This window comes from Ornithodoros turicata, chromosome 6, assembly GCF_037126465.1.
Source record: "Ornithodoros turicata isolate Travis chromosome 6, ASM3712646v1, whole genome shotgun sequence".
In the NCBI taxonomy this organism is placed as follows: Eukaryota; Metazoa; Arthropoda; class Arachnida; order Ixodida; family Argasidae; genus Ornithodoros; species Ornithodoros turicata.
Window position 1 is genome coordinate 28,233,658 of NC_088206.1, and position 27,726 is coordinate 28,261,383.

At 43.5% G+C, this 27,726-nt stretch overlaps 3 protein-coding genes across 8 annotated transcripts in view; 2 read left to right on the plus strand and 1 right to left on the minus strand.

Annotated features, from left to right (window-relative positions):
* The window catches only part of LOC135396488 (gamma-tubulin complex component 6-like), a 79,779-nt gene extending 74,901 nt beyond the window's left edge, over positions 1 to 4,878 (plus strand). For all 4 annotated transcript variants that reach the window (XM_064627488.1, XM_064627482.1, XM_064627483.1 and 1 more), the window contains exon 25: positions 2,570 to 4,878. In XM_064627488.1, coding sequence (XP_064483558.1) covers positions 2,570 to 2,670 — 101 coding nt within the window. In that variant the 3' untranslated portion in view covers positions 2,671 to 4,878. The remainder of the gene's footprint in view (positions 1 to 2,569) is intronic.
* Positions 4,879 to 8,106: 3,228 nt separating this feature from the next.
* Positions 8,107 to 9,099, minus strand: LOC135397773 (TM2 domain-containing protein CG10795-like). The gene has a single exon (XM_064629351.1). It carries the CDS (start codon positions 9,006 to 9,008, stop codon positions 8,463 to 8,465), a length of 546 nt encoding a protein of 181 aa, XP_064485421.1. The 5' UTR covers positions 9,009 to 9,099; the 3' UTR covers positions 8,107 to 8,462.
* A 3,337-nt stretch (positions 9,100 to 12,436) lies between these two features.
* On the plus strand, positions 12,437 to 21,428 carry LOC135396489 (uncharacterized). Of its 3 annotated transcripts, none has more exons than XM_064627491.1 (8): positions 12,437 to 13,102; positions 13,733 to 13,769; positions 13,960 to 14,043; positions 16,337 to 16,493; positions 16,593 to 16,855; positions 18,605 to 19,934; positions 19,994 to 20,050; positions 20,114 to 21,428. In XM_064627491.1, the coding sequence occupies exons 1-4, from the start codon at positions 12,788 to 12,790 to the stop codon at positions 16,432 to 16,434; spliced, it is 534 nt and encodes a 177-aa protein (XP_064483561.1). In that variant the 5' UTR covers positions 12,437 to 12,787; the 3' UTR covers positions 16,435 to 16,493; positions 16,593 to 16,855; positions 18,605 to 19,934; positions 19,994 to 20,050; positions 20,114 to 21,428. The 3 variants fall into 3 exon arrangements, with proteins under 3 accessions (XP_064483561.1, XP_064483560.1, XP_064483559.1); XM_064627490.1 differs by having other exon boundaries at positions 19,869 to 19,934; XM_064627489.1 differs by having other exon boundaries at positions 16,593 to 19,934.
* The last annotated feature ends 6,298 nt before the right edge of the window (positions 21,429 to 27,726 follow it).

Below are 27,726 nucleotides of genomic sequence, written 5' to 3' on the forward strand. Positions count from 1 at the left end.
CATGAATATGTGCCTGAATATTGAACAAAAATATCAATCTACAAATTCTGAAATATACAAACTGTGGCAATCTTTTTGAGAAAAATAATATCTGAAAATATCAACCCTCTGGATCAAGAAGTTCATAAGTTGCGGAAAATAACGTCAACACTGCATGTTGTTCATGTAACTGAGTGACAGTGTTTATTGAAGGGGTAAAATGGAAATTAACATAGTAATCTCTGTCGAAAACTTTAGTTTCATGCTCAACTTTCTGGTTGTACCACATATTGCTATTTCACCACTCTTCCATTCCTCCCAGTTAGTTTTGAGACAGGAAGAACAGCACTAGTGCAAGTTATACATGCCCACACATGCAGGACAAGAATCTGATTGTCTAACACCTTCAGAGTTGTTATTTATGTTGTAATAAACGAAACGGAATCAAAATATGCTTCAAATACGAGCATTGCGCATTTGCAAAAGAGCTCTGCCGCGGGAACGCGATGCCGCAATCAAGGTAGAATCTCCACACTGCTCCTTGACACAGGGCCAACTTCATAAATCGCTACCACAAAGAAAAGATAAACGTGATAATGGAACTCATTCTGAAGTGTATATAGTATCCAACTAATGTAACCACTTGTCCAAATCTACTTTGGACGTGGTAAGGAAGCGTTTGTTCCTGAAATTTTCGTAAAGTATTCCTACACAAAGCTTCCAGCCCTTTTCAGTTGTGTGCAGATGCACTTTCTTCACTCTTGTCAGGCATGTCTGACTTTTATGAACTAGTAGAACCGAAACAGACTCCCGCTGAAGAAATTAAACTACGATAAGCGCTCCTCCCATGTCAGATACGCTTCCCCGCGTGCGACGCCTCCATGGCCAGCAGTAGCCAGTTGAAGCCGGTTTGCCATTCATAGCCACTACTCAGTCTGTAGCCAAGTCGAGGTTAGCCGCCGAAGCTAGTAGTGAAAACAAGATGGGGGAATTGTGACAGTGATCACAGCAGAGCCAAATGCATGTTTCCAAAGGATGGAATCGTTGTGACAGGTTATATCTTACATGTGATGGATTTTAATGTGGATCCAATGGAGCTCGAAACGATATCGAGTACTCGAAAGTTGGCAAGTCATCATTTGTCGAGTTGAGTATGAGATCGACTCGACTCGACTCGAACTCGGAATTTCGAGTACTCGCACAGCCCTAATTATATGTGGTCAAATACGGCACTTTCAGAACCCTTAAATGCCATCTTAAATCGTGTCCTGACTACATCTGTCATGAGACAAACAATTTAATTGGAAATAAACTTTTTTAAAACACATTTTCAACTCTGCTTGCTAGAACTAGTCTTGTTTTTTTTTTTTACTTGGGCATACAACACAAACATTTGTTTTAAAGAGGTACCCCAAGAAATTGCACCCAAAGAAATACCCGAAACGCCCATATCTACACCCGGTCCAAGTTGGCCATTTTCTTGGGTTTAACCAGACTTCTCTTCAAAAGTCACTTACGTCGGCCGTCCCTGGCATTGCCATCGATGGTACTTACAGACAACATGGTCATGAAACAGTCAAAACTAAGACTTGGATATTGACATTATCGCACTGCGGCCAATACAGACTTGCTAATTGCTAATTGCTTGCGAATTGAAAGCGTCTTGCCTCCCGCTTATTTCTCCGGATAAACATGCAACGTAGAACACAACATGTGACCAATATCAGCGTAGTTGCATCTGCCTGACAATGCACGTACTTGGAAAGGTTGCGAGTCTGTGAGAAGTTGCAGATTGTGTCCCCTCTTGACTGTAGTGTTATCTGTCACGTAAATAATTGCTGACCGTGGAAGCTTGTCGTCATGTTTATTTTATCTTTTACTTTCCACGCTGCATTTCTCACAAATTAACAGTCCGAGGACAGATGTACCATCTATTATTATTGATAGTATTTGCCTCGAGTAGTTGCTCTAATGGTATGCAGTGATTCTTATTTGATTGTTTGTATATCCCCATCTGTGTGAAGTGTTGGCTGATCACCTTGCAATGTTCAAGCCTTTTCTCAGGGAGGCAAGCCTGAAAAGTTCACGCTTTTTTTTTTCTCGCTTTTTTGCACATATCATCTTTGCTACAGTGTAAGTTACTTTTCAGAAAAATGTATCATGCACTTTTAGCAACATGGTGTACTGCATGTGTGATTTTCATGTTTGTACATCAGAAACGACAACAAACGGCTCTGCATAGTGGTCTTCATCAAATTTCGTATCAACTTCTTTCATACATGAGCACAAGCAGTCATGTAGGATTTCTTGGCCAGCCTAGAATATTGAGTAAAATTATTGCCATGGCTCAACTCCACATAATCCGAGCTCCCTCATAGGTTGGGTGCAGATTTTTTGGATTTAGACCCAAAACATATACTACCGGTAAAATTTAAAGCAAACTAAATGGAACCTCCTCCAAATATGTCCAAGGATAAGCTCAGAGAGTGCAGATCCCTAACCATAACCTGTACCATGAGCATCCACTTGAGTTATCTGTTCCTAAGCTTCTCACAGTTGTTTACAGATTACCTCTGACATCTTTTTGCAGCACTCAAGTGGTGGGGAACATCTGCATCGCTCCCTTGGTGTACAAGGCTTTCCTCTGTGATTGCTCACGGAGAAAATTTTATGGCAAGTGCGGTGGGCTAGAAGAAAATATTGCAGCTTAACTAACTTGTATCTATTTATGTGAATACAGTATCTTTTGAACATAAAAGCTGTGTGGAAGCGAGCTGGTACATGCTTGACGTTGACAACATTTCCCTGAGCTTGGGAAAAAGACAAATGGATTGAACTCGGAACATAAGCCGTTTGTCTTTTCCCCAAGGTCAGGGACATGGTGTTAATGTCAATATACTTTGTTATTTACTAAGCATGAAGGCACGGTACACTTTCATCAAACATAAGGGGTCACAGCCATTGGCTTTCATATGGAACTACAAGCATGCCATCCAAGATGGTTCAAGTCATTTTTGTCACTCGTTTTGTGAAACCTACATATAACGATATTGGCGGTAATTGCAAATTCTATCATTATACGGGGTACGTCGTTAAAGGAGGATTGACCTAAATAGCGCGTCCCTGAAAAGTCGCACGCCACCCCGCATGTAGCAAAAGAAACAGAAACATATGCTAAAAAGCTGCGAAGCTGTGTGACATCGCACTTGCTTGGGAAAACAGTGACCAGAACTCGTAGAGGAAACCAGGGAACATATCACAACAACTTCTGGCAACATTACACACCATTCACCAGTCACCATTCAGCAAGTCTACGTCACCTAACGCCTGCTTGCTTTAGGAGATGCTTGGTTTAGAACGCTGTCGCGTGGCTTTTGCACGGGCCTTTTGAATCATCGCGCAAATTTGAATAGCATTGGCCAAATATGGAGACATAAAACCGTTACCACTGACCTCTTTCACTGACAGTATTGGAATATGAACAGTCGCTGTCTATTTTCTTGCCTCAATTTCTATTTTGGTTTAATTCTTTTGATACGAATTTCGGATGATACGCATTTTTTCCTCTACCCCGTGAGATTCGTATCGTCGAGATTCTACTGTATCTTATTGCGGCGATTTTTGCTGCAAAGTTACACGCACGAGACAGTGTCCACAATCATTATACGAGTACTCTGAACCGTGGTCTCCATCGCTGTAAGCAAGTCGTTTCCCCATAGAAGCAATGTATATTTTGACGGAAAAATCATAAACCATTGTTTTACGAGGGATATCGTTATACGAGTTATTGTTATCCGGGTATTATACTGTACTGCCCGACGTCGATGGTCTTGGTGATGTAAAGTCACTTACCGTGAGCAGCTTCATTTTTCTTTCTGTGTCTATAAAGTCTAAAACGCTTTGCAGCAGTGAGTGCCACATTTTTAGCCTGCTCTTTCCTGTATGTCACGTTTTCTTCATTTTTAAAAAAATACTATTGTTGTCTCATATACGTATGCCGCCATTGTCAGGAAATTTATATACTTCGGTGCACTATTTTGTGTACAACTTTCAAATGCAAAATCCTTTTTTTTTAATGCTGTTACGCGTACAGTTAGAGCTTGCCAAGACTAAACATTTGACATCCGATTTGTTTTGCTGGCGACATTTGTGCCCTGACCTGCGCAACACACTGCGGTCCCCCACAACATTGCCGGTGACATGTGCATTGTCACATGAAGCTTTTCACTCACTTCATTCATTCCAAAACATTGAATAGTTTTGAAATTATGAACGTTTAAAACTACTATCATTTTCATAATGCATCCTTGCCGGTCACCGCACCCCACACATGCTGGAAAGAAAGACTTGGTTCTACATCAAACAGATATTTTTGAATGTAAAATAAGTACCCGTGAATCTGTGAATGAATGTGCTTGGACAGTGTAGGAAGGGCAAAACTGAAAAGCATTGTTTCAAGTGGCAAAGCTGCAACAATGCCAAGCACTGTGAAGGTCATGAGTGCTCCCCTGTTTGAGAATTGAACATGCACCGATGCAGAAGACGAAAGTTCAAAGCGACACTCCAGCGCCAAAGAACTGTTGCCACATAATTTCTTATGAAATGACACTCAAAATTGATATATGTAGTACAAAGTACAGTAAACCCTTGTTAGAACGATACCACTTTTTTTTTTAATTATCACTATGTCCCAGCCGAAACACAAGTTTTGAACCAGATTATTCTGAGTGACCTTTGTGATTTTTGCACATGCTCAAACTTTGCATCAAATTGTGTGATATCACATTATCGTCTCATAGTGTTGCCAGTGTTGCTGCATGTACACTATTTGTAGTATATTTGTTATCATACCTGTTATGGGGTATTAGTTATTCTTATTAAAAGAAATATTTGAATTTATTGCTGACTGTCACTTAGTTCATTTAGCGTGTTTCCAGTTTCTGCTTTGTGCAGCAATTTATCTTCTATAAGTTGCTTCTACTTGAGCGGAACCTCCTGCCTTAGAACATGGGTTCCACCAGAAGGTAGGCTGAAGTGGAAGCACTCCTACATTGGGACACGATATTCCAACTGGAGACATGCTGTATATCCACCCTTGTTCCATCCTGTGTCCGCTGTGGAACTGGTTCTAGACCACTCTTTCTCCGGCTGGATGCAGCCTGTTTGCAGCCTGGGGCAAGCCCGTTTCCAGGCTAGATCCAGTTATATTCCAGGCTGGAACCAGTCCAATAATCTAGCTGGAATTCCCACTGCATTTCCAGCTGGAATATTTACTAGGGGGAAGAACAACAAAGGGACATAGCATCCATGTGGCTCACACAGAGCCTACCCTAACGAAAAAGTACGAGACAATAAGTGATCGCCTATTTTAGCATGCTTAGTTGAACCATAACTGTCTTAATTAGAAAAAGCTGCAGAGCTAGGAATGCTCGTCAGGTATGGCGGTATAACTTGTTCCATTTGCAAGTAGTGTGAGGAAAAAAGAACAATTGAACAACTGTTTTCTGCAACGAAACTCACTTATGAGGTTAACGTGGTTCCGTAACTGTGACATAATTATAATGTAACCCACAGCTAAATATTTGTAACTGAATTTCCTTGGCAGCATTGCAGCAGCACCTATTTTATAATGTTACCTGACTCCAAATTTTTACCTGTGAATCTTCAAAAAGATACTCCAAACAAAACCATTTTAGCAGCCCTGGGCTGCACACAACCCCAGTGCATGTGAATATGTGCCCCCTTGGATACAACACATATGCAGCTCATTTTTCTGGTTCATGTGGAAAATTGCTGGACATTACTTCACAAAGTTTTGTATACTGACCAGGTTGTGAAGCGTATAGTAGTTAGTGTGAACTTGGCACAGTTACATTGGCGCAAAAGGCACGGATACAAAAGAATGTAGACAACACACCACTAAATGAAATTTGCCTATGGCATCCATGCATACTGTAGAAGTAATAATTTTTGCAAGGACCTAATATTTACAGGTTCTGAAATCATGACTTTTCTGCATAATTAAAATCCTACTGAATATCTGTAACTCTACAGGAAAGTGTAGGCGTTGGAATATGCAACAAATGAGTTTCACATAGAACGCAATTTGCTATGCCATTTTTACCACACAATAAAACTTGGTGACATTTTCACTTCTGGCCATCGATACCCTCACTTGTTCCAGCATCGTTTTCTCATTCCACACTGGTTTTCAACCCTCAAATGTTAGCTAGAACATCAAGTTCACCAAATATGTATATTTAGGCTCTGTGGGGGTCTTGCAGATGCACTACTCCTACTTTGGATGCAGTGCAATCCTGCCAAAGTAGACTTCTAGGCTTGTAGCCTGAATGAGGTGTACAGTGCAGCAGCAAAATATTCTCCAAACGTGCTTCCATCGCAAATTGTAAAGGTCACAAAATTGACCACTTTTACAGTACCTCATAATCAATCAGCCACAGCTTTAACCTTGTAACTAGTGGGTAACTCTGGACTTCACCTTTAAAGCATGAGGTGTAACTGTCCTTATAGATGAACCTTTTTCGTGCGTGTTACCAAGTGCAAAATTACAAGTGCTGATTTAGTGTGGGGCAAACTTCCTTCAGTCAGGTTGCTTTGCCTGCAAGGATGCTGTGATGGGAGTAGAAGTCATAGCCGGCATGTTGCTGCAGTGTGTCAACAAGGTGTACTTCTTACATTGATGATTTGACAAATTTGAAGTTAGCCGGAGTCAAAACCAGGGATCTGAACCGAAACTGAACCGGACCAAAAACTGCTAAAAACCCGTATTTTTCGCGGAACCAGAACTGAACCGAACCAAATTTCTTTTCTCACGTTGAACTGAACGGGAACTGCACCAAAAAAAATTTGGCAGTTACTGGTTCGCAAAACGGTTCAGAAATAATGTGCGTTGCGAGAGGCTGGAATTACGATTTACATAGCGGATTGAACCACGTTGCCAAACAAATTCTAAACCTCAACAAAATAAAAATGCAACCTTAGTACGCGAGGTATATCGTATTTCCTGCTTCGTATGTCGTGTGGTAGGCTGAGCCTGAATTATCTTAGGCAACTCACTAAACCGAGGGTTCCTATAATATTACCATAAGAAAAAAAAAAGAGAAACGAAACGCCCAGGAATGCCTGTACAGGTGGTACATTACTCACTTCTGGAATATATGTGATCGGAAAGGGCTAGAAGCACCACTGATCATGTTTCATTTTCTTTCTACTTTTTGCAATTGCGGGCTTCCTTATACGCGATTTTTGTCGTCCAGAACCCCCGTGGTTGCTATGTGACCATGGCTGCTGTGAACCACTACTGTGTTGGCAACAACAACAACAAAAGAATATTTCCGTTATTTGAGAATTGTAAGGATGTGCTTGCTTTTAACCTATGACAATCTGCTCATAATTTGCTTTCCTAATCCGGTTCAAACCGACATTTTGCCCTCCTGTGGAGCTGAACCCGAACCGGACCAATATGCCCGAACCTGAACCCAAACCGAATCATCCCCCCCATCCCACCCCCCCAAAAAATAATGGGTCCGATCTCTGGTCAAACTGTGAAATAAATGTGTTAATGACAAGCCAACTTCTGAAGACACTAGCAAGGTAACATATAACAAATGGCATGCTCTTAACCAAAAGACACAGAAAAGACAATATGGTAAATCATGACTGTGTGACATGCATTGTAATAAGGTTAAAATTTGGGTAGGTTGGCGAGTCATCTTAAAAGGAATAAAAACCCCCAGTGCTGTGGTGAGACGAGGACGAATAAAGGAAGGACAAACTGTCGCACTGAACTGCAACTTGCACTGGACAAACAAAATACTCGGATGATGATCGCGACTTTGCAGCAGTAGTGATGTCTAGCAAAAAGGCAATAGAGTGCGTGCACAAACCAAGGGACTTCTGTACCCAGAATGACTGAGCGACGAGGAATTCAGTTGCCGCAACATTGTTGGGGACGCAAAAGTGCAAGCCACGGTCACGAAAGCTATGTCAGACAAAAATCAGTGTTTTTTCAGGCTCCCTGAGAATGTTGAATATTTTGTTTTCTCTGCAAGGAATCTCCACGCTGGTCAGTCCAGTGCACGACATGGTATAACAGAAAGGCGAATGCTCAATCTCGGGCATGTAATCACCAAAAAATGTGATATTTGGTTATAGTGCGACATTGCTTGTAGTGTGGATTTTCGGCGGTCCCACGACACACGTTATAAGCAGTCTCCGCTTGAACACTGTAGAACATACATACTTGAACATCGAACTTGCATTGTATACCTTATGTTCAGTAACGTTCCTCTCTTTTATTTACGGGAAAGCCGATAACAACCGAAATCAATCGATAAAACAAAACATATTTTACGCGATCAATTGACACCGACATTCGTAGCATCACTCAGTCTTTCTCCGAACGATGTTCGCCCTTCATGCCGCCCCTATATACACAGACACCTTGTGCATAAGCAACACAGCTACCAGTCGTCCTGTGGCACAACATAAGTGTCGTTGTCAACAGCTAGAAACGAGAGCCGCGGCCCGAAATAGTCGATGACATAATTGGAACCATCCGCGGGCTTAACTACTTGCATGGAAATGAGCGCAATGTCCACCAGCTGACCAAGGAACATAAACCCTAGGGTGCAAAACTTTGCCAAACCAATGGCCGGATAACCTAAATAAAAGCGGTCCGCTCCAAACATCCCCAGAAACACAGACAGCAGAAGCGACGTTTCAAAGGAGTAACCTCGGGTGTAGCTGCAAGGAATGGGTCGCTCGAAGCTATCTTTGCTTGTGCCCGTGCCGTTTATGCACACAACACCTTCTGCTGGAGTACACTGTACATGAGCTACATTGTCCGGTCCGCAATTGCGCGGCTGTTGCGTAGTTGAGTCTATGTCGGGAGGCGCACATATGTACTGGCCCATGAGAAGGGAGCTGCAGTTGGCCTCATAAACAAGCGTGGAAGAAAGAGGAAAGTGACTGCAAAATATGCTTAAAAGAAACGCTGTCGATATCATGACCAAAACGCTGTCATGGACCCAGAGTACGGCCTAGAAGTGCTAGAAGCTCCACAACTCACATTTGACAAGAGGCTCGTAAACAAGACGATAGCTGGATTGGATTGGCTAAGTTCCTCCATGAATGAAGAAGCTTTCCCCCAAGTAAATTATTGTTAATTTATTAAGTTAATTTGTTAAGTTATTAAAATTGTTATTTGTTGCGTCAAGCCGGTGTGCAATTTCGTTGTTTTCTATCATGACTTCTCCTGGCTTCTGGAATATTTTTGCAAGAAGAAGAAGGTCCCCCAAGGTCGCCATTTTTCCCATGTATTTGTTCCTATCCCGATGCGTGCAATGCCGGAGGCCGCCCTTAGATACCCCATTGTTACCAGACGTTGGCTTGCGTGGATTGTAGCGCGCTAAAGATCCAGTTGAAGTACAATCCAAGCCGGGCCAAGTCACCGAAGGAGAAATGGACGACTGCAGCGCCTGCGGCGCCTGGTACGACAGGTACGCTATGTGATTATGTGATGCACGCAGCCGTGCACTAGATCCTTGCGATCGCTCAACACGTTTAAAAACGGGACCAAATTAGTGAAACACGACAGAGAAAGTTGTTATACGCTTTTTATTTGGACATATAAAGACTAGATTCATTCGAAGAAACAACAAAAACATTTTGCCGCTAAACTTAGCGCGTTGAAGTGATCCGGAACGGCAACAGTGGGGTATCTAGTGGCGGCCTTCTTCGTTGCACGCTTTTCCGAGGTGAGTTTGGGGGACCTCTTAAGCGCGGACCCCATAACAAGCGACACGCGACGCGCTGCAGAATTTGTCGCTGTCGCGTCTGGTCATGGCGCGACTTCCTGGTCCATTTGAGCAGCGACATTTCGTCGCCGAGAAATGATGTTTTTGGAGAAGCATTGCTTATTTTATTCGAGCTAAGTTGTAAATTGCCATAAATATACCAAAAATAGTATTTCATTCGTCAAAACGAAGAGAACTTGTAATGAAGGTGCTATGTAATATTCGCCGTAACGCAGTGGCGCTGCGGTTTAAGTTCCCAACGCCCCGCCCACTTCTTCGTCTGCTACTTTTGTTGGTTGCCCTCTCCACCCTTTCCCTTGCCCACGCGTTCAGTTCTTGTTTCACGCCGTCAAATCTAGCTGGTTTTGTCAAACAACAGGCAACGAACTCAGCGACATGCTACAAATATCTACTGGGAGTAGATGCAGAAATATTCAGCCGCGACTGAGCTTTTTTGACGCTCGTGTGGCGGCAGTGACGTCGATTTTGTCGCTTCTCGCGTGTATCTGCCGGATCTGCCGCGTGTCGCTTGTTATGGGATTCGGGCTTTAGAAGTGTTCGTCAGGGTTGCCAGATTGGCCTATAAACCGCCAAATTGGGCTACTTTTTGTGACAGTTGGCGGGATCTATTTGGCTATTTTTGGGCGTTTCACGCCTTGCGCTCGGACGACAGCACGCAACCACACGACGACTGTCACCTCGATCACCCCTCGTTTCTGCATTTGTGTCCCGGCACATAATATGCACTGATGTCTGTCGAGACTGAATAAAGTAATTAGATATGAGCAGACACGAATACACATATGTCGGAATCCTTTTTCAGAATTCGGTAATCCTGTGGCGGACACAGGTGGTGACACTGCAACGCAGCTTTCGTTCGTGTACAATCAGAATTTCGAAGTTCCAGGAACCAATTCCCGTGCGACTTTATTCTTCTTCTGAACTTGCTGTGTTTGAATAATTTGCGCGCACTGGAGAGAGTATACGTATAGTGCCTTGGGCTCGCTGGTGTTCCATTATTAAAAGCCCCAAAACTAATGCTGTTGGAATATTAAAGACTAACCATGCACAGGTCTGTGCACAGTTTAGTAACTATACAGCGCGCATATAAACGGTTGCTCCAAGTAAAAATTGGCCGGGTCCCGGGCAACGCGAGTTGCTAACTTCAAGGTCAGGTTCCCAGCTTCACATAGCAACTCGCAATGTGGCGAGCATGGGAGCACCTTCGCGCAAAGCTGCCGCTTGTATATGGGACCTGTACTTGATATCATGCTGCCTCCGACTTAGAGTCGTTGAAATGACCTTTCACAAGTAAACAGAAAACGGTTGAGAGCATTAAATATAGTTTAATTAGCGGAAAACGAGACTTTCGTGCAGTAGGCTCTACTTCTTCAGGTTCTTCAGGTCATTAAACTATTTAATGCGCTCAACCGCGTTGAATCGTTATCGTCGGAAACTTGCATATTGTTTTTTCACGCTCTACAAAGTGACCTTTATTTACATAAGCCATAAAGTTATAAGATATACGTGGTGCATCATACCTGATTCAACAAATATATTGTTCTATATTGCTCTATATTGTTCTATACATGCCGTTTGTTCCACTTTATAACACCGGAAGAAAACATTTGCCAGCGACTTAACACAACATAGAATTACAACATTTAATATGATACTTTTGTCTCCTTATACAGGAGACTTATCAGCCCGCGGTACGGGACGTTGCTGAAAAGACTTTATGCCATCCGAATTCTACCTGAATAAGTTTACAAGCGAACTTATGTATCCATAATCCAGGAGAAGTTGCATGCCTCTATCTTATGCTCAGGGATTTCCCTACAGGGTAGGGTGTAGGGAAATTTCCCTACACCCTACCCTTAGGAAAATCCCTGGAAAGCCCCTGGGGGGGGGTACACCCCCTGCATTTTTGCAACCCCCCCCCCCCCCCCCCCGAAATTTCTCAGGTGACCACTCGGCCACCAACATGTTCTGCTAGAGAGTCCGGCGCAGCGAATTACATCCTGTACTGTCAAACTTGGGCTGTAGGACCACAATCATGCAGATGATCATACCATGCATTTGTCCAATCTGTGTGCTAGGTATACATTGAGCGCTTCGTGAGACAACTAGGTGCTAGTCTTTTTTCTTTGTCAGTCGTGTGATTATGCATCTTAGGCCCGGTTTCCCCAACGCTGGTTAACTTTGAACCAAGATCAAGCGTTGCTAAAACTTGAAGTTAACGCTCAATTCTTTTTTGCAAACGCTAGTTGGTGACGTGATGAATGTTTCAATAATAGTAACTGTCTTTTGTGAAGCACAGTTAAGCGCTAAATTCAAGTTAAGGAACCGTTGATCTCGGTTCAAGCGTTGATCGGCGTTGGTGAAATCGGGCCTTAATGTGGAAATGCCGTTCATAATGAATCTGTATTCCCCCCCCCCCCCCCCAGCAGTGAATTTGTGGGGAAATCACTACTTATGCTGTATATTCTCCCGGTTTTGTGAACCGAGTAACGAAAACACTTTTAGCTATTTTTTCTTTTATGCGTTGGCGTGAGTTTGCTATATTTGGGCTATTTTCTGAATCAGTTTTGACGGGAGATCAGTTTGGCATCTGGCAACCCTGGTTCTTGAGGCGTTGTGTGATTTTCGCATGGATTTTCGATTGTCCCTCTTCTGTGTTTCAGCCTCAGAGCATCAATTTCAATCGTGTCCTTCCTCCATGATTGGCTCCATAACTTGTGGTCAATGACACCTGTATCCCTGCCTGTATAGGAGGCATTGTTGGGCTGTAACTTGCCGCCTTCACCGAGCAGACAGACCAGGACCAGACCGCACCTCAGTACACTTCGTACGCTCACGTGCTAACCTGCGCCTAGCGGCCTAGCCATCCATCCGTCCACAATTTAGGTGAAAAGTTATTGGCTTGCTGCGACTGTGAGACCAGTGAAGCCGTGAGACTTTCGCTTGTGAGTGTGATTTCTGACGTGACCATGTCGGGCATAACACGGTGTTACGTTCCTGGCTGTACGAACACGTCAGGCGCTAACCCAGAAGTGACATTCCACAAGCCCAGGGACAGCAACGCAAAACGAATGTGGGAGGCAGCACTCGTCAGCAGACATCCTGATCTACAAGGAGAAGTAATACATGTGTCTCGCATCTGTTCTTCACATTTTGCGGACGACGCGTACATGGAGACGGATTCTCTGCAAATCCGCCTTGGGGTGCCGCGAAGAAAGCGGCTGAAGCTTGACGCCGTTCCCACAATATTTCCAGAACGAAGAGAACAACTGTCGTCTGCTGAGGTGGGTGACAGCTTTCGTATGTGTCAAATAGGAGCCCGCAAAAGGAAAAGGGGATGTAGCTTACACACGTTCCTCGGCATTCGTTTGCACGGTACGAGCATTCGCGAGAGAAGCTATAGCATTGGAACAGCCTGCTATTAATGCTTACTGAAAATGCCTCTTATAGAAGAGGCTGTTGGTAGAGTATATGCGAAAGCATTTAACCCACGGGCGTACCGATAGGGAGGGACGGGGCCCCAACTGGAGCTCCAAGGTAGCTTGTGGAAATTGTGCGCTCTTTAGTCATAGGTCGTAATGATCATCCTCAGATGTCATAATAGGAACCTCTGAACATCCGCACAGTCCACAATGTCCGACTTCAGAATTAGAGGTGGCATGTGTGCGTGGGCTGGGGGGGAGGGGGGCACGCTTGTCCCCCCTCCCCCCCTCTGGAAAAAATACTGGGAACGCCCATGCTTCAACCACGCATCGCTGAGAAAGGGTGGTTTTATCCCCTGTACGGTCCCATTCAGTGTAGATTTGCCCCGTAAATATGCATGCGAGACACGCCTTCAAAGTTTTGTATTGGAAAAACGGCTTGCATGATTAAAAAGTGATATAGCAGCAGAAAAATAATGGTTTTGTTTACAGGTCCAGTCTGGTAGCTGCACTGAATCTGCTTCAAGTGGTACGTACAGTAGAAAACTCTCATAACATGCATTTATCTACTTGCATGACAAATACAGCTTCTCATGAGTCACGAGCTTCGCAAACTGCACTGATGTTCAGAGCTGTTTCAGTTGCAGATATTCCTGTTAGTTATTTTATTCCTGACTGTTATATAAAGTAATAGGTATGACACAGTGTTTACATTGTAGACGTGGAAAGGACGGAATCAACAAGCGGTGTTAGTCCATGGTCCACCACCCTGCAATCCATGGCAGCGGCTGTTCCAGAAAGGGGTGTGTACGCAAACATTTATGGTCGCTATTGATTGAATTAATTTGAATGCATGGGTAATTACTTTTGAAATGTGTGGCTTTTCCTTGCAAATAATGGAGAACACCAATCTTATCATCTGACATATAGTAGCAGACTGATTTTTCGGCTGCCAATTACTTGGACTTGTTTGATGCTTCGGACTCCCACTGGGAACGGCGACCTTCACCGTAGGATTAATACATTTTGCGAGCGTTTTTCCAGACATATCGAAGGCTTGATTTTCCAGACCATAACGCTTGCGAAGAAGCACCTACACCACTATTTTCAGCACTGCGGTGGCAACTTCGAAACTGCCATTTTAGATTATGCACTTGGATTGATAATTGGAGTCCTAGGCGAGACTACTTTAAAGCTTCCTAATCTTATACCCCTGTCACACGGTCAACGGAAAATGACAATCGACTAGAAGGCCTTCGGGATTTTATATCGCCTTTGAACTTAAATGGATTGTCTCGGTGCCACACGGGAAGTTTTTGATGGCCGTTGAAAGCTTCCGCATTTGGCCTTCAAAATGCTGCAGCGCGCCAATCGCGATGTAGCTCCTTCAGCTTCTTTTCGTCTGGCCACATTGTTTGTTGTTTATTGTTATTGTATTGTTTTGTTATTGTTATATCTTTGTGCTGTGGTTTGACTCCGCGTATCCTCTCGCAGGCGCCGGTGAAAAAAGCAGGGAAATGCATAATATGCAGACTAAATACAAACGTACCTTGAAAAAAAAAAGAATATGAAGCTTCCAATAAATACAAAAGCAGAAACCGCGTCAGGAAGTGTCGTCTGATGCAAAGAAATCTCGTTTACAGCGCATTTAAGGCGAAGACAATGTACCCGAGAGTGTAGGGATCCTCGTCCCGACGGCCTTCGAGACTTCGAGGGAGTTCTGTGGCTCTCCCTTGACCCACTTGACAGTCCGGCCGAAGGCCATCCCGAAACGCCGTGTGGCAGCGCACAATTGGCAGCTGAGTCAATTGATAACAGCCCCAAAGGCCTTCGAGATGCCCGTGTGACAGGGGTATTACCTCTAGGTGACACCACGGCGGATTTTGGTAGTGGGGGGCGCTCTCCAGAGTTTGTTGGTGCACACTGTCGCTGTTTGTCAGCTTTCGACGCTATGGGGGTGTCTGTTGGGTCAATTGTACAGCCGGAAAGTGAGTCACACTCTGCAGACGATCACCTTGACCGTCAACAACTGTCGACCGCAGGCATGGTGAACGTGTTGTCGCTATTGTGAAATATACGTGACGAACCTATGAAGCTTGTGCAAATGCAAGCAGATATCATGACACGCAGGCGCCAGATGCAGTAGGGCACTTATTATAGACTTCTTTGGTGCAACTGTGCTGAAATAATGTTGAATTTAGTGATCGTCAGGCTTTGCGGACTGCTGTATTCCTTTTTGCCGCCTCGTCAAGTCTGGAAAATTGGTCTGCTACTGTACTTTGTTTTCATGGCTATATGATTTAATCTTAAAGGGGCACTAAGCAGTTTGACAAACATTGTCCAATTATTGTGAAAGAACTCCACATGAAAGAACGCTCACGATTTTGAAATATGTAATCATTTACTTCTAGCGAGTGTATTTACCATGAAAAAATGCCAATCAAAGAGCATAATCTGTGTGAGTCTCTCCTTCATCCTTGGAATGGAGTCCCATCACGATGTTCCAATGTATAGCAACGCTGCATTCTAGGCGGTGGAGACAGGGGAAGGTTTTGCTATCCCAGCCAATAACGCGTCCCATTGGGACAAGCTCGAACGAAGGAACCAGTTGCGGGAGCATCACGGTGACTTCGCGGAGCAATACAGGACTCGGAATGTAGTGCGCGCATGAAATGGAACATTGCAGGCTTTTGGTACGGTTTGAACTGGCTACCTTGGGATTGGCAGGTGGAAAGATATTTAGAATATACCTCACATCTCGATATTACAACAGAGCCAATGGATAAGCGTCCTGCATTTTGAATGGTTGATGGTACACAAGGTCAAAATGACACATGGATATTGTTGCCAGGGCATCGCGGAGCAGGGCATGAGCGCAAAAGAGTGCAGCAAATATTAGGTAGATTTGGAGCCATTGTTTACTTTTTTTTGCGACAACAATTTTTGGAAAACATTCACTGTCGGTAGTGTATCACAATACATAAAAAAAAGGTACACCTTGTATGCCTGTTTATTGCCCCTTTAATTTGTATGCCTTTTGTGTATCTATCTTGTTTGTATGTCTTGTTCTTATGCTTTTTGTTTTTGTTTTTTCAGTACTAGTGCTGGATGAACTGCCCCTACCACCTTTGGAGCCCTACCAGATAGTCAGCCAATACGGCTTCCATTACATATTAGTGCCGCACACACCGTAATTCTCATCCGAAAAGGTTCAGCTCAAGAAAACACAGGCAGCTGTTCGGACATTGACTTGGTAATACTGCCGAGGATATTTTTTATTTATTAGATTATGTTGATGGCTTGACAGAGGAAACAGGCTCTTTATATGCTTAACTTACTATATGGTTTGCAGGAACTTCCACATGCCGAGTAGGGCAAGCCAGACAGACGTGAGCCTTCTGCCTTCTAGCACACTTCTCTTATCACAATCCAAACTAGCAATGGAACATCCGGAAGACAGCAACGTTGCAAGTGCAGAGTTGTCTGCAGGACATATTCCCCCACAGCTCATGGATGCACCAATATTTGATGAACCAGTGCCGACAGATGTGTTTGACACATCCGGTGTTCCTCCCTAGTCCATGAATGGCTTGACACTGCTGTTGGATCTACATGGTATGATGTAGTATAACTTCGAGTGTATTTTATTGATGCATAATTGTTCTCAATACGCATTTTCATGAATTTAAGGACCTCCTCCCCTACTTTGGACAACCTGATTTTGAAAGAAAGTTTACATGCAAATCTAAGGGCCCTTCCCACTTCGCTCACCCAATCGCGTAAGCATATCACATGGTTGTGAGTCAGTCGGTCACCTTTCATATTGCCTGAATGAGAGCCTCCTAATTTGCTGTGACTGAAAAGAAAGTTGCCATGATGAACCCAAAGATGGCATCATATTTAGACCCTGAAGTGTTCGGGTTTTATTTTTTTCCAAATTCGGGGGGTAAAATTCAGGTCAATCACTTGATGTCAAAAATTCATGCAAATTCGGGTGGAAAAATTACCATCAGACTGAATTTGGGCATAAATCGGGCTCTATTGTCGAACAAACGTTTGTTGTACAGCCTATCCAGAGTACCAGACGTTGAGATCGACCGTGTATTTTGTGAAAAATTAGTATGTCATTGCCGTGAGGCGCCTAGCTTAGGAGCAGTTTTGCGGGTAGAAATCGGGTTTAACCCTAAACCGGTGAACCTCGATTCGGGGTGCGAATTCGGGGAAAAATCGGGTTTAACCCTAAAACTTCAGTGTCTAATCATATTCCGTGCACTTCAAACAAAAGGTTGTGACATCTCAGTTGATCATAGACTGGCTGAAAACTGTGTTGTTGCAGCGACCTGGCACACTTTTGCACATGCCGTCAGTATTGGACCCATCCCATGGCCACTTGACAGGCGAAGGGAAAGAGCTGTGCAAAAATGACATCAATGACTTGGTGGTTGTCCTTGGTGTTGCAGCCTTGAACGTTTTCATGAACAAGCATATTGAGAGAAACCACTGCACAGTTTTATCGAAGAATGGGCCAGCAGCTCAGAGCAGATACTGACCGGGAAAATACGAAGCGTGCTGCCAGGGGTCATCGTGCAGTGGGTATCTGACGCGTAGGACATACAACAAAATATTATTGAGGAGTCATTTAAGTGTGCCATGAGCAGTGCTTTGGATGGAACAGACTTTGCGAGGAACTTGGAGTCACCTGCGTAGATAGATGGCGGAAACGACTCAAGCAGTGAAGCTGTACATAGCTGTATTTAAATAATTAATCGTAATAAATAATTTGTTCTGTTCAGTGCATTAAACTTTGTTTATAATTTTTATTTACTTAAAATAGTGTTTCTAAGTTCCCTGTACTCAAATGTAAGGACCCTTCCCCAGTTTGGAGAGCCTCATTTTGAAAAGGGGGGTCCTTAGAATCGAGAAAATGCACTAGTGCTAACTTAGCTAACACAAATGCTATCTTAGTGTAATCAACTGATGATGAAATGAATTATATTTGGGGCTTTATATTGGTGAGACCAGTATGGTGATAGATGAATACTGTAGATGAATATTGCCACTTGAGGTTTTTTATAGATGTGTGCGAATATTGAAATTTTCGAATACGGATATCTGCAAACATTTTCCTTCGAATATCGAATATCCCATCGTAGGATAACTGCTTCTAAGACTTAAAAAAATCTTTCATGCACAGTGAACACCTGTGTTGGCATTGTAAGTGCTGGTGAAACAGACAATTGAAGCAAAGGGCAATGACATGTTCAGAATGTGGGATGGTTTACTGAAGAACACATCTCAGAAGGAAAATGAAGGTAGCAAGTGCTCTTTTCTTGCACTGACAATGCCTTCCAAATTTGTTTGTAGGCAAGAAGGTGCACGGCTTCACAGTGCTCTGATGCATGATGTGACGCGAGACCACCATTCCTGACAGTAATGCAGAGTTTCGAACAGCCCCTTCATCAGCACAATAAAACCGCGATCCTCGATGATGTTGTATGGCTGTGCGTGTCACATGTCTGTGAGTGTTTCTGCGACGTTTGTGTTCAGCGCTTCTTTCATTTCAGAGAGAAAATCTGTGTGCGTGCCTCAAAACTTTGTCACATCGATGCAGACGCGCAAAAGTCGAGAGCAAAATTGCACCATGCGAGCCGGGCTGAAGGCTATATGCGTCTTGCTGCCATCTGTAACAACAGTTAGCGCAGTTTCAAATTAATTTGCACCATTATTATCGCCCTAGTTGGCACCTTAACATCCAGTCGCACAGCGCCGGATTTGACGAAGCTGTGTCGAAATATCGTCATGTCCCGCTCCTGGATTATTGCTGTCATCGCACGTGTCCATGATTCTATTACACTGACTACCACAAAACGCGTTCGAGGCTCAGGTTTTGGCTGTGCATGCAGTGGCATGGTGAACAGCAGTGTTCAGCTCAATGCCAACAAAATTTCGATATCTAACCAGAATCTTACTGAACTGTAGGCCTCACATGAATGTTCAGATTTTGTTGGCAATCCACTAAAGCTACGACTGTGATGACAATGCACAAAGCGCAGCGTTGTTTCGCGTTTGGCTGGGGCGGACTTTAATGGCAGTTGCACACCACTGTGTACTGATTTCTGTTTCTGTTACCGAACGTGCAGCAATGCATTCGCAGATGAGTGTACCGCAAAAGCTTCGCGCATCTTTTTGCTGCTGTTCTACTATTCATGTTCGTCACTGTTACCGCAACACATAAATTCCGGCGTGCAGCCAGCAACAGCTTTGTAGTAAGCTGTTATAATACAAAGCTGTATTCGAAAAAATTCTAATATTTGAACGTTAATGAATATTCGAAAACTTTGAATAGCAAATTTTTGAATACGAATCGAATCGAATATCGGAAATATTCGATTCATATTAGAAATCTGAAATATTCGCACACCTCTACTTTTTTAATGTCCATGTGGAGGATGATGAGCTTAAGTGACTTGTACCCTGCCACAAAGTTGCTACTGTACTTGATCGGGTTTAAACCTGTGATCATTGGATCAGAAGCAGTTACCAGTGGATTCATTGAGGCTACCTTAAGATGAATAACATAGATGTATTACGCGAAGGTAAAAAATAGTCATTTCTTCCTGCATTATAGCCCACCTGATGCAAAGGACTGGACGTTTCATCTATCTGAACTAACAGATGGATTGGATACTGAAGAGTAAGCGTCGGACTTCTAAACCAATTTGAATTTTTACATTGAAACAATTTTTTTCCTAGTGACAAGTACGAGAAGGAGCATGATGTGCATCATTCTAAGTCTCGTGTGCATCAAACGTAAGTGCAGCATGCTCCCAAATATGCTGTGCTAAGATATAGAAATATTTGATTGCTTTTCAGGTTAAATCCTGAGGAATATCTATATATGGTGGCATCATCTAATCTATGAGAGCTTCTACCCGGGTCCTTCTTGCGGTAGCAGTGACACTGACACAGAGTCTATGACAAGGAGGCGCATGTCTCAAGAGGCAACAGTTTACAGCTATAGCAGACCTTGTACGTGCTCCAGCCAGCCATGGGTGGAAGACAGGCGAATCTGGAACATTCTGCTCTATAGTTTTCTGTCATGAAGATAAGCAAGGCATTTTGTATCTTCGTCACAATGAAGGTACCAACGGAGGCAAAGTTTCCCTAGTGAATAGAACCAAGACATTTTGTAGCGTCTACACGATGGTGCCAACACTGACAGTGTCACAGTACCTCAGAAGACAGAAGCAGCACCTTTTTCATGCTGTGAATGATGTGAGTGCATTAATAACTAGGGCCCTCTGTTTTAAGGTAAAACCCGTTTTAACCCCCGATTTGCATCATCACTTAGTGTAAAACTCTAAACGAACTTTGCAAAGTGCCAATTCAGCGTCCAATACGGGCACTGGAGATCACTAAGCATTGGACAGTCAGCACAGCGACTATCCTTGACTTTGCTGACCAAGAGCGAGGGAGGCTCTGCCCCCAAGTGGCGCGCCAATAGGAGGACTCTGGAGGCGGAGCGCTGCGGCCTCTACTCTTGCCTAATAGATGGCGCATCGGTAGCGCTCGGCTCGGGATATGTGAGCCGCTGTCGTCTGCTTCTTCCGGTAGAGCTACAACCTTGAAGCCTCTGCTCTCGCGTAAGAGATGGCGCAACATTGGCGCTCGGTAAGGGCACGTGTGGTCACCATTAGAGCCACTAAATAAGCGTAGCTTATTCAGTGGCTCTAGTCACCATAACTTTGAGCCTCGACCTTGAGACTGGCCGGTAACCTAAATTCCGATGACGCGGCGATAGCAAACAATAGTGCATAGTTTTGACGATTATGCTTCATGGATATGTCATTACATTACCAAATTTGTGGCCAGTGCGACGTTTCACTCCGCTCTTTTGCGTAAACATTGTCTCAGCTCATGAAAAATGAAAGAAATATTTGTTCTACTCCTCGCACTGAAATAAATTATTTAAGATAATTGTACTGTGCGTTTCTTTTTTTCTTTTTGTAAGTAGTTACGCAAGTATGTAAAAAGGACAGAAATGTTGCTGCTTGTTCTACTCCTCGCACTGAAATAAACAATTTAAAATAATTGAACCTCTAGGGGATAAGTCGAAAAATCCCAAATGGGAAAGGGGCCTGATATGATTGTCCGTCCCATTGACACACATGCATTTCCCGTTTTTTTTACCATGCTGTAGCGGGCCAACAAATCGCAATAAGGTTTTCATTGGCAGGTGCATACTGGTATGTAGATGAAATTGCAACAAAACTAGTAAAAAGAGGATAAGTCGACTTATCCCCTTATTGCATACAGAGTTGGACCAGTTGGACGTGCGACGCATGCGCGGGCCGCGCCGCGCCGCCGCCATCATCTTTGGTGGCTCTCCGTGGTCAGAATACGCTTCGTGCAAAGCGTCCGCCGCGCCACGGAGAATCCTGGCGGCAGCCATAAGAACTTGTTGAGTCCGCTCGGTTCTCGAGGGTTATTCGTACGCTTTCAATATTCACCTTGCTTCGGTGACGCCGCGCCTGAGTTGATAGCTGCTAAAAGTAATGCCGCAACGAACTGTTGCGTCGTTGGGTGCACAAATACGTACGAGAACGCCGGGCGTAGCAAAAAAATGGTCCCTGGTTGTGTGGGCAGAAAAATGGTCCCACATGTTCCTGCGCGCCCAAAAATACAGGGGCGTGGTTGCGGATAACTGATGAAACAAATCACAGCCGACCGAGTGTTACCACTCGCTCTCCCCATTCGTTGAAAAACGAGGCATAGGCCTTTTTCATCTGTTAATAGATAATAAAATCTGCAGGTCATTCAATGAGTAACATAAAAGCGACATAATTCGCAGCACTAGTTGGCTAGCGATATCGTTCGCTGGATGCTAGTATTTCTCTACTGTTGGTCAGACACCAGTTTTGAGTTTATAAGTTTGAGCTTCATTGTAAAAGAAGAAAATAAAAGGAGACACGAGTTTTACAATTGTCCCCTGCAGCTTTTCCGTGTTGATGTTTATGGACAATGAAAGCTGTTGCCCTCTCACTCGGTGATTCATTGGCTCTTCAACTCCACTTCTGCTGACCTAGAAAGTATGACAGAACAACTGTAAAAGCTGTCTGACCAACAATAGGAAAACACTAGCTTGAATTGGGAATCGTAACATTAGGTTGAATAGGGAACTACATCCAACGAACCCCCCCCCCCCCCCCCCCCCCCCCCCCCCCCCCCCCCCCCCCCCCCCCCGTACAGCAAGTGTTAGGTGGGAGCCACTCGGCAATGCGCTCAATACAGCCGGTGCAGCGAATGTAATCGCTTTCCCGCCAAATCCACACGAACTGGACAGGAGTAGAAGATGAGTGTGGGCCGTCAAACGTACGTGTCACAAAATAAGCTACTCCATGAATTCCGTCTTTTTTTTTTGGCCAATGATCCTAATTGATTGCCGTAATCAGACCGCATATCGTTCGTGATGTATGTTTTCAATTCAGACATGAACTTCCAACTAGCTTGGACCTTGTCGCTTTGTCCCGCTCAGGTAATGAGACTTCTGCATCCTTTTGGTGTGGGTGCAACCTTTGCAAAGTTACTGTAAAATGTATAAAAGAAAACACATGCAAGTGCAGTGCGCAGGAAGAAAAGCTAAAAAAAATTGTAATAACGCTGACAAACCTGCTTCTGCATATGGTCTTATGCCTTATTGACCGCTGAGGACAGAAATTAGTCGTTCTCAGTTTAAAGCGATTGAAACCGGCAAAATTACACAACCGATTCACACATTTTTGGTCTGCATGACGCCCCCCACATACACTCTTGACTGGTTCCGATATCGGACGACTCATACGAAAAGTTCGCTTTCCCACCGCTACGTGGCCACGCAAAGCGCAGCCTTTAGTCAGTGTATGGTGGCTAGATGAATATTGTCTGGTGTGAGGGGCGGCGCAGCCGAGGCGGCCCGTTCGCGGAAGACGCCGTCAGGTGGCGCGCCAACACGGATGTATGCGAAGATTCTCCCGAACGCTCCCGAAGCGCGTCTGCTGAACGGGTCGTTTTCGCACATGTGGCCGAGAAGTTTTGCGGAGGAATGGAACGGTGGGAGGTAAATATCAATGGAAAACAAAACAGTAATGGTAATAGCTTAAAACACACTGAAGACCGCTTATTCAAGCACGCAAAGGAACAGGTATTCAGCTTTGTATGTCCCATGCGTAGCTTGGACGTCACAAAGCTGACGGCAACCCTCCTTTTCAACTTTTGTATCTCTTTCTTTTATCAGGTTACTTTTCTTTGTTCATTCTTACTTTTAGTTCTTTTTTTAATGTCACAGCAACGAGGCCGGTTAATCTTTCTTTTTGTTCATCGATGTATAAAGTTTCCTATCAGTCAATGAAGACACGATCACCTCCAAATTTCAACCTCGCAATGTCAAAACAAGATTTATTATACACAGCAATAGCAACAACCTGTTTCGTCCAATCATCATGATATAGTATATGTACATACATATGCACACAATGAAAACAAAGAACATCTGTACACGAGTCTGAATGCTCACATAAGTGTATTCACTGATGGAGACGCGCCTCCTTTGAAAGTTTCTGTTTTTTGCTCCGCTCTGCGCGAGGACGGTTAATGCCCTTTACGGGGAAGTGCATTCTCATCACAGCATAGAATTTTACAATGTTCATTGTGAGATATTCGCTATGGGTTCGACAGCCAACATGCTCAAGGCTTCGCCTTGTCAGTGATGGGAAAAGTACCTCAAAATTGTACTTAAAGTAAAGTACCAAGTACCTGGCGTCATTAGTACACTACAAAGTACCCAATTCCAAATGTACTTCAAGTAAAGTACAAAGTACTAGGCAAAGTACTTCAAGTATTCATCAAGTACATTGCGAATTTAATTTGTACACTTTGCATTTCACTGTTTAGTATATGTGTCTTGCTTGTCTGGCAAAACTTTAGGGAGCATTGTTGACAAATGCTCTAAAGCCATAAAGCCTTAGGTTAAGTGCTAACCCGTGAATATGGACTTAATCAGATGACATAATTTGCAGTTACATGTAGAGAGGTAATCAGTCAGCTGTGCTGTATTATGTATTATACCCTGACTGATCGAAGATCACCTGCCTAGTGTGGTGTTCCGGTACTAATCTTCTGTTATAACAGGCTAGGAAATTTCAAAGGGGGGGGGGGGAAGTACAGGCCAACGGAGATTATATATTTCTGGCCATTCCATGGTGCTTTTTGAAATACAACATGTTTGAAAAAGAATACGAAGAAAATAAAAAAGGATGAAGCACAATGCAAGCCATGATTTTTATACGACTGTGATCTGCAGCAATCTAATCCATGTGACCAATTAAAAAACGTAAAATGTAAAAAGTAAAGCATGTGTGTCTTTCAGAGTGTTCATCATGTAATGCAATCACACACTGTGATATAAAATGATTATTAATTGCCAATGAACGAAACAATATAAAAAAGCATAGAACCCTGCATTGGAAGAACTGAAATGACAATTGACCAAGTCATTGTGCTGCCGGTTGCAGTGTTATAATGTGGGATGTCTGTGCATTCCATTCGTTTTACATAATCATAGAAGTGCTGATACTTTTTCAACGTTCCCAGCCTCTCAACAATAAATTTGCTTCAACAAATATGCCCCTTAACAGCACAAAAATCCTTTTTGGTAAAATGTCAGACGGACTCTTGGTACAGCATCCCACTAAAAGCAATAATGGGCATTTGATGAGCATTTTTGATACTCTTTTGTGACTTTTTGTCTGGAGCCCAAGTTTGTGTACTTGAGTACTTGATAGGAAAGTATTTGGAAAAAAGTACTTTAAGTACGGTACAAAGTACGCGGTTTAAAATGTACTTAAAGTAAAGAACAAGTACACAGAAATGTACTTAATGTTCTAATTGAGTACTTGGTACATCAAGTACTGCCCATCACTGCCCCTAGCACATGCCAATTTCTAGTAGGCTGTCTGCATGCCTTTTATGATATGAAAACAGCATTGTGAAGGTATCTTCAAGTTTGGAGACAAGCTTGAAGAGTGTTTCTGAATAGTAGCGTGGGCCCCCCTGTTGAATTTGTTCATGTACGACGACGGATGGTCGGCGCTCTGTTCGTTTTTGCACGCCGCTTTTTCGTCACAGGGGCGTCAGAAGTCTGCTAAAGGTTCACCATTCCATAGAAACAGTGCACAGCCGACGATAAAGTAAAATAAAGCACTTCAAAGACGCGACAGCGTCGCTATCCCACCCTCTGATATGTCACGGCGAAAGAACTCCGCCCGGGGACCAGCCAGTGCGCCCAGAAACTAGCATACATCCGTGGAGCAGCGCGCCTGGCGGCCGTCTTCCGCAAGAGTCCCGCTCCGTCGGATAGGAGGCTGTGGGCGCTCCTCACACCAGACAATATTCATCTAGCCACCATAGTCAGTGCACGAGGCGTTCGCGTATTCGGTGCGAAAAATGCAACCAAACGATGCGCTGCCGTTGGTTGCACAAGTGCATGTAGCTCTTAGCTGCCTTATTTTAGCCTTCTTATCTTCAGCTTCATGGGTTGTTTTTGTTCGTCAACCACATAAAAGCCATTCTTGTATACCGCTGAAAGGGCACACACCCTACCCATACTGTGTACAGTAACCCAAGAAATGTTTAATGTGTCTGGTATGACTGCTGCCTTGTAACAGTATACTAGGCCCTCATGGGCCTTGTTCCACATTTCTTTGCCGTTATCTGAAGGAACATCCGCCGTGTGTAATCCACTTGCCTATAAACACATTCCTCATGCTAACCCACTTTTTCACATCCAAGAAGCGGTCCAAGAGCCTGGGTTGTTCACCCTAGCCCGTTCGGCCACTTGATAGGTTTTTCTGCTCCGACACATAGTGACTAAACATGCCATATATGATTTTCCCCCATAATCCCCAACACTTTGTCAAAGAATAAGTGATGTCAAATAATAAACATTTTTTATAAATAAATCAAATAATTCTATGACATTTTTCGATGATTTATTCGCATCGAATGTAGACAAATTTTAGCAACGTATTATTAATGCTTGTATTTAACTGACCATTGTATAGGACAAAGAAGAGTTTTGGTTTATTTACTTTGTGCCTATGTTCAAGTGAATCTAAATTTCCTCTTCCAACATACATGTTAGTGAACAAGTCCCTCGTAACCTAGACAATATAAGCCGGGGAGCGGATCCTTGTACTGTCTCTTCTTTTCTTATTTTTTGATAGCGTGCATGTGGAGGGACCGACAGTGCAGATGCATACTCTAAACAAGGTTGAACGAAGGTTTTATATGCCGGACAATTCAATATCTTTCGTTGAACCATGGCGAAATTTCCCTCTGAGCATCCACAGACTTTAAGTGGCTTTCGCGCATATATGGCTATCCCATTCCAGATCGTTCCCTTTAAATATGCCGCCAGCAATTAGAAGGGTGCCAGAGGAAGCACGGATTATTGGCTGTGCTCAACATGAGGCCATTTTCTTCAAGATGTGTCCTACTGGTACGCCGGATTGTTCCCCACTGTTCTATTCAACTGTGCTGTTCGTGAAAGACAAATATATGCAAATAACCCGTGGTCTTCCCTCTTCAACGGAAAAAGCAAAGAAAAAAAGAAAGAAAGCAGATGACACTGGTTGCCTGCTCCGTACGCTCAGAGAGTACCGTCAAAAGTTACAGAAAAATAGGTGTGAACAACACACTGAACTCCCTTCGATCAAAAGTATTTCGAACAAACGGTGTCGATCAACCGGCTTTCGACCAAACGGAGTTCGATCAGATGTCTCCAATCACACGGCGTTCGACCAAATCTGCAGCCACCGCAAGTCGCGCGAGCCACCAACCGTGTTTCCGACTCCTCCCGCTAGAGGCGCTTTTCCGCTCTGGAAAAGGTCCATTGTACTGTGTGTTTCTTTTCACTTTTTTTTGTTAGTAGTTACGCAAGTATACTGCGTAGTTTTGACGATTATGCTTCATGAATGTGTCATTATTACATTACTAAATTTTTTGGACAGTTCGACGTTTCGCTTTGCTCTTATGCGTGAACATTGCCTCAGCTCATGGAAAAGGAAATAAATTTTGCTGCTTTTGTTCTACTCCTCGCACTGAAATAAATAATTTAAAATAATTGTACTGTGTGTCTCTTCTTTTTTGTAAGTAGTTACGCAAGTATGTAAAAGGGAAAGAAATGTTGCTGCTTGTTCTACTCCTCGCACTGAAATAAATCATTTACAATTGTACTGTTTGTGTGTCTTTTTCTTTCTTTTTGTAAGTAGTTACGGAAGTATGTAAAAAGGAAAGAAATGTAGCTGCTTGTTCTACTCCTCGCACTGGAATAAATCATTTACAATTGTACTGTTTGTGTGTCTTTCTTTCTTTTTGTAAGTAGTTACGCAAGTATACTGCGTAGTTTTGACGATTATGCTTCATGGATGTGTCATTACATTACCAAATTT

Excerpts from the sequence above, each read along its gene's own strand:
- LOC135397773 (XM_064629351.1), bottom strand. The coding sequence starts at position 9,008 with ATGATATCGACAGCGTTTCTTTTAAGCATATTTTGCAGTCACTTTCCT.
- LOC135396489 (XM_064627489.1), top strand. The coding sequence starts at position 12,788 with ATGTCGGGCATAACACGGTGTTACGTTCCTGGCTGTACGAACACGTCA. Across the intron at positions 13,103-13,732 it reads AACAACTGTCGTCTGCTGAG|GTCCAGTCTGGTAGCTGCAC; the intron begins GTGGGTGACAGC and ends TTTTGTTTACAG. Across the intron at positions 13,770-13,959 it reads CACTGAATCTGCTTCAAGTG|ACGTGGAAAGGACGGAATCA; the intron begins GTACGTACAGTA and ends TTTACATTGTAG.